The sequence below is a fragment of the Calliphora vicina genome, chromosome 4, assembly GCF_958450345.1.
Source record: "Calliphora vicina chromosome 4, idCalVici1.1, whole genome shotgun sequence".
NCBI classification, from domain to species: domain Eukaryota; kingdom Metazoa; phylum Arthropoda; class Insecta; order Diptera; family Calliphoridae; genus Calliphora; species Calliphora vicina.
Genome location: NC_088783.1, coordinates 18,532,175 through 18,544,564, shown reverse-complemented (window position 1 = coordinate 18,544,564; position 12,390 = coordinate 18,532,175). Strand labels below are relative to the sequence as shown.

Below are 12,390 nucleotides of genomic sequence, written 5' to 3'. Positions count from 1 at the left end.
TATATTTACATATAAAAGATATTTTGTAGGATTAAATGCTTAATATCAGTACATATCGCTCATTTGCTGCAACAACGTAATAATTCCAAAAAAGTCGTTTCGAGAAAAACGGCTTTGAATGTATTGACATTTTACTATTTCTTAAATAAATTTTCAAGAAATCATGCAATTTCAGAAATAAAACCAGGGCCAAATTACCGCATTTGATATCTAGTAAAACTTCTTTGTTTTCAAAAATCAATTTAAGAATTAACAAAATCATGCAAGATTTTTTGGAAACAATTTTTTTAGCAAGGTATAGGTATTTTTGATTTAAATTCAAAAGTGAAAATAGAAAATTAAAATTTGCTGTTGAGAATCCCATATTTTCGAAAAAAAAAACTTCTCAAAAATCCCAAAAATGGAATATTTTGATTTTTTTTTTCAATTTTTTTGGGAATTGTTAGAAATCGACTAACATAACACCAGGGAGAGATAATACAAACATCAACGCACCTAATACTGATCCCTTGGGGCAACACAAATTGTTGTATTCCACCCAAAAAGTACATAACTAACTTCCTAGCCGATTTAGAGAATTCGAACTTATCTCTCAACTTAACGATCAAAGTAGAATAGCAAATAGAATTAACCCTCCGTTAGTCGCAATCTTTTTCAATTAAGACTATTCGCAATTTATCAAATTGATATTAATAAAGATAAAAGCCGCGTTTGAAAATAATCTATTTTCTTTTTTTAAGTCATGGGAGACAAGAGTATAATTCTCACAGGTTCTATATCATCCGTCAAGTACAGCAACAACGATCTGGTGCTATATTTTTAAAAAATGTTCTACGAAATATTCATAAAATTAGATAAATTATTTACAAAATAGGACTTTTAAGCACTTTTGAAAAATAAACACATGTTCAATTATTGCAATCGAAACTATCTTGTGCAGATTTATACGGAAACACAATTTAATCTAATTTATCGAAATACAAAAGTACATTTTATTAGTGGCAAATGATATCAGGGTTATTGCTATAAAATTTCATAGGCTTTCTCGTAACCTAGCGTTTACACATGCATGTAACAGTTGCAAAAACTCAACACATTCATACTTTTGCACTAACACAATTGTGTAAATTTACACATGCATAGTGACTGTGTTAGTACAAACATATTGGCACTGCTACACGTTCAATATATATTGACCGCGATCCAGTATCGCGATATTTATTGAAGGTGTAACATGCAGTATTGATGGATCGCGATCCAAATCGCAGAATAACCTAATTTTGCGTGATCCATTACAAAATCAATAAAAAACATTGAGAAATATTAGGACATTATGACATGATAAGAGACCTTGTGAATTGACCAATTGTTAAATAAATAAGCAATCGTATTGATGACATTTTTTTATTTCCCTTAAATTGTTTAATAAAAAGTTCTTTTTCTACTTCAAATAATAATAATAATAACAAGCGCTTTTTGCAACTAAAAGTTTACAACACTTATTCTAACGGTATTTTTTCATATTTTGCCTCTTCCTTCTTGTTTTCTGTATAAATAAATCATTTCACACAGAATGATATTCCTTCATTCAGTGCTAAAATTTTGTAATTTGAAGACGCGAAACTCAAACAATTTATAAAGTGTATTTTTTAGTGTTTTAATTTAATGTAAGTAAATTATATCGATCAAAATAAGAAAAAAATATGAATTACATAAAATATTACCAATGAATATTAATAAAAAATTCAAATTAAGAGAAAATAAGCTAATTTACATTTTGTTTCTGTCTTTCCTTTTTAAATAACGGCTATTTATTGTGCTCTATCTCTCTCCACACAATCAAATTAATTCAAAATCCATTGCAATGAAAGGGAAGGAAAGAATCTAGAAATTTAGACCTTGAAATGTATTTTCTTTTGCAACTTGCTTCCTTCCAGTCTAGGCTTTTTTGTGATGAAATAAAATAAAGTAAATATTTTGATGGCAAAGAGTTTAGTTTTAAAATGTACAGTTGTGTTTGTTTTTTTCTTATTCTAAAATATAGATATCTTAATTTAATGAATGTATCTATTAAATTCTAATTTAGATCTTATTGTTCTGTGTAATAACATCAACTGCTCGGTCAAAGTTTTGACAAACATCTTTCTCCGTTTAGAAAATGCAACGTCAATTTACCTCGGGCAGCCGCCAGGCACCTGATCCCTTCGATCAGTTTCTTGAAGAGCATAATTTTTATCGTAAACATACTGCCAGGGATGCGTCTTGTTTGTTTCGTGTCATTTCGGAACAAATGTATGACACGCAGTTACATCATTTGGCAATTCGAGAGAAATGTGTGACGTACATGCGCAAACATCGTAAACACTTTGATTATCATGTAGATCGAGATTTCGATGAGTATTTGGATGACATGTCAAAACCAAAAACCTATGGAACATTATTAGAGCTGCAGGCAGCCAGTTATATGTTTGAGTAAGTGAATTAAATGTGAAATAATATTTAACAGGTGCAATTTTATTTATAAACTAAAGTGGTTCTGAACTAGTTTGTAAACTAATGATTCTGGAATAATTGAGTAGATATTGAATAAAATTTTAATCCAAAATACTCAATAAAAACTTTTAGAATTTTTACTTTAAGCACTAGTTCAGATCTATCTTAATAAACAAATTTTCTTTAAAATATACCTATTTGTATTATATTTTTCAGGCGAAATGTGTTTTTATTTCAACCTTTTAATTTGGGTAATTATTTTAATGAATATCGTTCGAATTTCGTAGAAGTATTTCGTGTTTTTTATACGCCTGAAAGACATTTTGATTCTGTTTTTACATCCGATTATATACAAGAGGCAGCTATATGTCAATGTAAGTTATTAAAAAAAAAGGTTAAATATAAAGTCAACATTGATTAAATATTCATTTGTATAGCCATTTGTTACGAGATTCTTTACAAAGACCTTTTCAAACTGCCCGATGTATCGTTTGCTGTCGAACAAATGTTACACGGTCCCACCTTTGAAAATATGGAATATCGTACCGAAACTAACGAAGAGGGCTACTCTACTCGCCTGCATTTAAGTGATGGTCGTTCATTTGAATTGGATTTACCTTACAACACCAATTGTATATTGGAAAATTATAAATTATGTCATTTTCACTATATAAATTTTCCCCGCTACTCGGATGATCTTCAACGGGAACTTAAAACAGCCAATAACTGTGAGGATTATGACAAGAACTCGTTAATAATACAACGTACTGCCGAATCATTCCTACCGAATAAATATGTGTCTTGTGTAAGGCAACTTTTACAAGAGGGCATTACACCATTTCCCTATAAAGTTGCAAAAGCACTCGATCCGAATATGTATCGTAATATTGAGTTTGATTCATGGAATGAAATGCGTAAAGAGCTGAAATTACAAAATTGGTATAATGGTGATGCAAATTTTAAGGTAGGTGGAATTAGTTTTTGGTTAGTTGTGTAGTTTAATTTAATAAATGTCAGTTTTTTGTGATTAAAAAAACAAATTTCAGAAAAAGTTAAAATGCAAAATAACGTAACATCATTTCATCAATTTTAAAAGTGATGGACATAAAACTATTACAACAAGAAAAGTATCTATGGTATAAACTTAACTTCTCCGACTTTATCTTAAAGCAGAATAACAAACACATTTTTTCAATTAAGAAATTTCTTTTTTTTTTATTACTTTTAAGTTATTTATCATTATCGATCAAACATTTGATTTTGTAATTTTTGATGTTACGTTATTTTACATTTTAGGTGACGATATGTATCGTTAAAACAAGTAAGAGTGATATATTCGGCTGTGCCGAATCTTATATACCTATCCTTCAAGATTAGATTGAAAAAAATGTTGGAAAACAAATCAATTTCTATGGTGTAATGACAGTAATCGAGATATATTTAAAAAATCGAGGTATTCGTGGTGTTTTTACATATACAGTGGTGGCCACGTGATTGTCAATTATTTTTTCAAATATTTCCACAAATATGTATGCATGAGGACTGTTTTAACACACAAGTGTGTTTTATTCGACTGTGTCAATTCATACATATTCACCACGAACACATAAAATTTTTCTACAACTTGACCAACAAAATTTTTTTTTAAATAAACATATTTTCTCACATTTATATCATTATATTTTTATTATTATAAAATATTCGGACCAAATTTCGTATTTTTAGTTCCATTAGTTTCGGTCATATCATGTTATTAACAGCGGATGTTCGCCGAGGTATCGTCAACGTATTTCCACATATATTTGTCCATATATGTTTTACCGATTTTTCCAAACATTTTTCAGAAACTAGAAATATTAATAATAAATTTCATACCCTTAGAGGTCCTTTTATTTTGGCTCTATCGCACTTAAAATTCAGTTGATGAAAAAAATTCAAGTATTTGTCTTAAATTGGTGGCCACCACTGTATCTCAACCATTTGTTGGTCTATTTTCATGTTTTTGAAAACTGAAATTACGGATTATAGTTTTTAAGAAAAGTTTCCTTGTACTCGAATATTGCAGGCTTACTAGTTTATTATTGTGTATTTTATGTTTAACATTGCGTAATTTATTACTGTATTGTTTTAATTAATTGTTGTTGAATGTTTCGTTTTAATGTATTTTTGTCCTTTCGTCATTTATATGTTTTATGTTTAATATTCAGTTAATACGTTATAGCACAAGACGAGTTCGCAAAATATTTCAGGTTGGCGCCAAGTGTCACGTGAAATTGCGCAGATCAGAGCAGGATCTCTACACTTGTCACATTCAGGAAATTGCCGTCGATAAGGGTCAGTGTATTGTGTTTGTTGAACAATTGGGCGAAAAACGTTTGGTGCCCTATGAAAATCTTACACCCCTACCACCGGATCAATTTAAACCGTGGACCGTACCATATCGTTTGCAACGCCACATGCAGAAGTATAGTTCGGTGCGTTTTACACGCCAGTACAATTATCGTTTTAAATTTAATACAACCACTGAACATCATCACCATCATGAGTTTGCATGCGGTTCGGCTATGGATAATGATAGTTGTTCAAATGATTATATCGATGATGATCCCAAGATGATGCCACGTCAGCAGCACAATCAACATTGTACTGCGGCCGCATCGTATTTCAAATTGAAACAGTACACGCATTTGGAGGATTTTCGCACTCATGTCGAGTATTGCACCATGCCGTTGACGGTGGCGCATGCGAGTCGAGAATCGGATGCCGGAAAGTCGGGTAACACACCAAGACTAGTTGATTCTAGCGAGAATTCAAGAACTCCATCAAGATCTTCTACAGCTGTTGGTACGCAACGTAATAACACGGAGGGGGTTCAAAATAAAGCTCTTGCAAACACTGGCATTAATAATGTGGAGGATCATTTGGGTCCACCACAGGTATACTCTGTACCCCATATGATGGAGGGTTATGATGTTGATCATTATAATCATAATGGTGCTTTATACATGCCCGAAATGCAAAGTTTTTATCCCATGTATCCCTACTCAGCTCCAGGAATACCAGAAGATTATTATGGCTATTGTGGTTTTGATGGTGGCTTGCCACCAGGTGCTGCCTTTATGCCGGCAGTCAATAACGTTAATGGTTTCTATTATTTGTGTAATAATGCCTTGGCACCACCCGGGAATTACATCAACTCGGCTAATCCCTATTATCCACCACCACCAACACCTCAATCTTTAGGTGTCGGTCCAATGCTAGCGTCAGCCAATACTCCCAATACTACATACTATACTCAGTCACCGTTAACTAGTAGTGGAGCCAATAGCACACAATCTGTTCAAAGTTTAGCACCTCCACCCAACATACATCGTTCTGCTAATAACACACCCTCACGTTTACCCAACCGCAGTGTGCCAAATACGCCCACCAATACACCTTTAAGTGGACGCATAAATTATGAAGCCAAAAAATCCTTAAAAGCCAATGGCGTCGATTTGCCACATGATGTGGCCACCTTAAGATTTTTCTACAATATGGGTTTGGACTATTATCAAAAACAAAAATCCAATGAAAACGAACGTAAGTATAGAAAATCTATTTGATTTAACAAAAGTAACATGAACAAATTAATTTTGCAGCTCCATCAAGTGAAGATCAAGAAAAACTTTCAAATGATCTGCAAAATATTAAACTCGATGAGAATGCAAATCAGGTTTCAAGTACTAAAGCGGATGCCAACAATAACAATATTACTGCTACGCAAAATGATGCTGCTACACATGCTAACGAAACGACGAATCCATCAACGAATCAAACAAATAAGCACAGCAATCCTGTTGTAAACTCATCCACTGGTGGGGGTAATAAAAATAACAATAACAACAACAACAATAATAATCCACGTCGTTATAGTTCTCGTTATTTTAGTGGCAAAGATCGTCAAATGCCACAACGTAACCATACAAATCAAAATTTACAAAATGCTGGACAGCAGCAACAACAGCATCATCATCATCAGAATCACTCGCAACGTAATCAGCAGGGCAATTTTAACAACAACGCCAACAAGTACTCCAACAATAATTACAATGCATCTAATACACCCAATAATACTCGCAACGCACAACTACAGGCAAATCAACAACAACAGCATCATTTGCAATCATTGCAGCATCAGCAGCACATTAATCCTCAACATTTATCACATCCATCTGCTGCAACCGAACAATCTCGTCAAATTTCACCCACTTGTGGTTTTGATGAGGCATCAATTCGTGTAAATTCGGTGGAATCTCGAAATTGTCACGTGAGTACAAAAATTTTCATTATTTATTTAGAAGTTCTTGTATTGTGCAATTTTAAATTCTTGATAAATTATTATGCAAAAATTCAATTAATTTGATTTTCATTTATTTGCAATAAATGCAAAATTGTTGCAATATTCATATGTATGTGAACATTACAGATTTTACAAAGTAACGATAGTTTTTTAAAAATACAACTTTTATTGGGAATTTTTGAGTAAATGAGTAAAAAAAGTGTAATTTTCCCTTAAAATAAATTTGTAATTAGATTTTATAACATTTAACAATTTTTAACAATAAAAATTGAGGGTATTCATTTCAAAAAAAATGGAAAATTACACTCAGATTTTTTTACATTTTAAAGTCCAGACCTTGCCCCGCCCCGGCTTGATCGTTCTTGGTCTCAAAAGATGAGAAGTTCTTTTGGCTCGGAATCCATATGTTGTCAGAAAGGTGGGAAAAGGTTATCATAGCTAACTGTTTGGCATCAATCCAAGTTTTCCAAAATTGTTATAAAAATAAAACAAAGTTCAAGTTTAAATTAGAGACGAAGATCTCTTTTTATTGTAAATAAATATTACCTAGTAGAAGGAATATATTGCGTTTTTTAGTAAAATGTACGTAGTGCTTATGCATGTTTGCGGCATTAACCTTGATGCTTCTCGCAGGTCAATTGTATGTCGCCTGTTCCCGTGTCGGAACACCATCAGCATTATTTGTATACGCGCCAGAGCATTGCAATGAACGAAATTATGATATCACAGCAAACCAATCGAAAAGTATTTCATTATTTTAATTGGTTAACTGTACATCGATCTTTCAATCAAAATGTAGATAAGCACAGCGTAGAACTAGAGTCGTAACTGAGAGTAAAAATAATTACTCTCCGAACTTTTATGGCTGACACAACAACAAAATACAGAGCACTCGCGATAACGCGAACTAATTAAAACCAAGAGGGTTCATGTTAACGATTGTCGAATTTCATGAGAAATATATTTTTTTTATATAAATTTGTGTTTTACATGCTTGAACGTCAAATTATTTTATTATTAACTGCTTTATTAAAATATAAAACTAAAAATATTAATTAAAATTCGAAAACGAGATCACGAGAAAATATCAATTGAAATAAAACTACATAGCAAATAAAATTGGTCATTCTTTGTCATACAACAGAATTAATTTAGAGGATACAAACACAATTTTTCAACAAGATCGGGCAAGAACTCTCTGAGTTAGAGGGGGTCAAAATTTGACATTTTGGCCAAACATGTGATTTTTCTCATCCATATAACTTATTACCTAAAAAATTTATTGAATGAAAAAAAATATATACTGAAATATCATCGGATAAAAGTCGAAATGCTCCACATATAATTTTAGACCTATAGTTTCTTGAGGAAACTTTCTTAGAATTTTCCGTAGATTGCGTTTCTGCTATACGATTTTTTACTTTTTTATGGTCCATACAATTCGACCCGGCCTAAAGTACATTGATTTACATGTATTCTGTTGTTCCAAGACTAAGATTTTTGACAACAGACTTAGGTTCTTTGTCTCTCAGTAACGCTTCTATGTATATTTTATTCTATGACAGAGGTTCGCAAAAATAAATCCTCTCACCAATACACTTACTCTCACCAACACATTCAATTCTTTATTTTATTCAGTGCACCTACAAACACACAAATACAAAAACTGAAAAAATAAAGAAAAAGTCATACACCAGTGCTCATGCGTATTCCTAGTTGTCTCGTTGAGTGGACAACGACTACTAAAATGTAAGAGCATAAGAATACGTGTGATTTGATTCTGCACAATTGTGCTATGGGCTGCGCATTACTGTTCTATGACCATAAGATTCATTGTATATATTTTGAAATCAAATGTAAATCAAACATAACCCAAACCTACAGTGAGCCTCAAAAGTGACCAAAAATTATTTGAATTTTTTTAAGATAATGAAAATCCTAAAATATATTCATCGATTCAAATTTAAAAGTTTCGGTTTGTTGTAGGTTGAAATGAAAAATAGATTCGGTTCCGAAAAAAAATATTAAAATCGGAATTTTATGATCTTAAAAAAATCACTGGTGTATACTCACTTCTGAGGCTGTGTGTATATTTATAAACATCATTCAACAATAAGTTTATTTTTTCTTTTTAACTATTTTTACCCATTTCAAACCGCTTCTCACAAATTCACAAATCGATCACAAGCATTTTTTTAATATGGACAGGACGTCTGTCGGGTCAGCTAGTTTTGAATAAATTTATATTGTACAAGTGTTTCAAAATAAAAGATAAACATTTTAAAAATCCCCCATTTTTGAATTCATATATTACCATTCGATTATACACGAAACAGCAGAAAAAGTAACTTTTATTTCATACTTTTATGATGAATCGGAAATTCGTATAAAATTTCTTAAAAAAAATAATATTTTTTTCATTTATAAATATCGAATGCTGACCGAAACCCTATTTCTGGGCTAATCCGAAACCGAAAAATCGCTATAATGATTTATTATGAGCAATAACTTTCAAAAAGTGTACAATTTCAATAATTTTCTAAAATTTAGGCAATTTTAAGTTTAGTCATCATGAACGTTAAAATTGTGTGTAACAATTATGTTGAGTGATATGTTATTTGTGTAAATAAAAAGAAAAACTTTAAATTAATTTTGTTTGAACACTTTCAAACTCTACTCCTAATTCGCAGACTCCCACGACAAATAATTCAAATCCTAATACTATGGTTACGTATGCAAACAATGCTGATCAAATGAATGATGGAAATCTAGGTCAAATGCCTGTTTCTATGCAATCTACAACAGGTGGTGTTTACATTCCCATTCCAATGACAGCCGGGCCGCCACCTCCTCCGCCCTATGGCATATATGCTCCACATCCCTCAGCAGCTGGTGCACATCAGGCACCTGGTGTGGGAATGCATCCAAATTATATGACAGGCCCACCACCACAAATAATAACACATTGTGGTCTGCCACCTCCCCAACAACAAGCAGCCATGCATAGTGCGATGAATTCTGGATCTGGTTCTGATAATATGGAAAATGTTGGCAATTCAGAGATGATAACTAACAATGGAGGTCTTATAGGTATGCCCCCACCACCGGGCATGCAAATTCAATGTCCCAACTATCCACCACCCATGCCGTTTTATTATTCTGCAAATGGTGTTAACTCTATAGGAGGTAGTGGTGGTGGTGGTGGACCCATACCGGCATCAGCAAATGGCGTTCATTTAGTAGCTCCCTTCTCTCATCAAGTAGCACCTTCAACGCCATCTAATCAAACAACATTTGCCTCACCACTTCCTGCTATGGGTGCCACTCAGGTAAACAAATGTGTAATTTTACTTGTGCCCGCTTTTTAGTTGTTCTTATGTTTTTAAACTCTCCTTTAGTCCGGAGAAAATAGATATACATGTTTGTGTTTTTGTAATTATTTAGTAAATTTGTGATTAAAGTCCCGGGGTAGATAAAACATGTTTCTATTTTATGTTTCTTGATCTAATATAAAAGTTTTTTTTCATACATTATTCCAATCTTCCTCTATAACTCCCTTAAATAGGGTTATTATTGTTTACAACCGCCGCCACCGCTACCTCCCCAGCAGCAAGTAACTCCCCAACTGATGCAGCCTCAGCCATCACCAATGTCCGCTAACAGAACACCGGTTTCCAACTCTTTGCCGCACGATATCAACAATGGCCCCCGTAACGACTTAATACAACAAAATAATGATTAAAAATAATTGATTTTTACTATTTAATTTAAATGATTTTCATATAATGATGATCGCTCTACAAAATATTCCAATTTTATAATGTAATTTTCATACATTTCACTTACTTTTTACCAGTTCCTGTTTTACGCCATAAGCACATTTTTTTATATTTATTTTAATATAAACTAAAAGTTTTCCTCTTTGTTTTCTTCTATAACAACTTTAAAATTTTACTAGTAGATTTTAAATTATTACGTTATTGGCAAAAATGTTTTTTAAATACTTTTCCATATTCTTTAAATAGTTACATTAACTCTTTTTAATGTCTAATATTATAACAAACAACAAAAATATATTTATAACAAAAACAACTACATATTAAAATGATTTCTTTGTTGACAAAGAAATCTCAAATAAAAAATATGTATTAACTTAGTTTTTAAAGTGTGTTAATAGAGAATATTAAAAAAGTTAACTTTTCAAAATCTTCATAGTTTAAACATACAACTTTTTAAGTGTTGATTAGCATATTTTCTCAAAAATAAGTAGTTCTTATTTTTACTTAACATCTATCCTTTATCTCTCGGTTTTAATTTTTCTTTTGTTATTTGCCATAGTTAAAATTATTTAAACTAATTTTTGCAATACATTACATATGCAAGCAGATAGTGTTAAAATATTCGTTAATACATTCTCCAAAATTTCGATTTAAAAATATAGTAAAATTGTCAAAATATTTTAAAAAACATTTGTTTAAAAATATTCTTATGGGTCGATTATGGATGGCAACCGAACTTTGGTTATGTGTCAGAGGAAAACCACAAATATAATAACTACCAGTTACCATCTGCAATACCATTTAGGAAACTGACACACAACTTTAGTTCGGTTGTCATCCCCAATAGACCCATTATTTGTAGTTAGAAAATTCTTTATTTTCTAATTTAAAACAAAAATTATTTATAAAAAGAAAACTGTAAAAAATCTCGATTCACTTACTATTTGTTATTTAAACGCAAGTAATCGTACAAATTTTAATTATATTCAAAAATTTCATTTCGAATTTTTAAAAATTTAATAAATTTTGATCTATAAAAAATATTTATTATTATAATAACTTTTTATTTTCGTTATTTGTTTTAAATATCTGTATAAATACTTGTAACTATGGCCATATTTATTTTAACTCAAATTTCTAATTATTTTTTCCTTCTTCAGATTTTAGTCTACTTTAATTTATATAAATTTAATTAAAACAAGAAAATAAAACTATTATCTACTAAAATTTTCCACTTTAGTTTTTAAGACTCCATTGCTCTCAAAGAAAATTGGTAACACATTACATTTTTAAATAAAATTTAAAAGTAAATACTATTCATGATCACTATGAAAAAAACAACTTTATCATATTATCAGCACATCACATCTTTGTATATAAATTATATAAATATATATTGTTAAGTAAGTTATACTTTTTCTATTAATTATCTATAAAAAAAAATATAAAAAATAACAAAAAAATTGTAAAACCAAAAAAAAAATAAATAAAAATTTAATCAATTAGCAAGTAAGCTTAAAAACTAAAACATGACATTTTTTTATTTATTTAAATATTAAATTGTAAGGTTGGCATATATAATAATTATTCCCAGCCGGAAAAATATGCAGTAAAGAGGCCTTCTTAAATGCCTCATTTTGTTTGACACAAGAACTTCTAGCCGCATGGCAAAATCATTTCAATTTTACACGGTCATTTGCGAGCCAAGGCGTTGCATACTCGCTGCTGTTAGAGAAGGCCTACTTATGATGGGCTGCTGGTAGCCAACATGCAATT

General features: G+C 31.2%; 1 protein-coding gene across 1 annotated transcript; it reads left to right on the top strand.

The window, feature by feature from the left end:
* The first annotated feature begins 2,098 nt into the window (after nucleotides 1-2,098).
* On the top strand, nucleotides 2,099-10,577 carry otu (ovarian tumor). Its single transcript, XM_065507526.1, has 7 exons — nucleotides 2,099-2,472; nucleotides 2,710-2,867; nucleotides 2,931-3,457; nucleotides 4,701-6,075; nucleotides 6,135-6,802; nucleotides 9,526-10,164; nucleotides 10,401-10,577. The coding sequence occupies exons 1-7, from the start codon at nucleotides 2,159-2,161 to the stop codon at nucleotides 10,575-10,577; spliced, it is 3,858 nt and encodes a 1,285-aa protein (XP_065363598.1). The 5' UTR covers nucleotides 2,099-2,158.
* The last annotated feature ends 1,813 nt before the right edge of the window (nucleotides 10,578-12,390 follow it).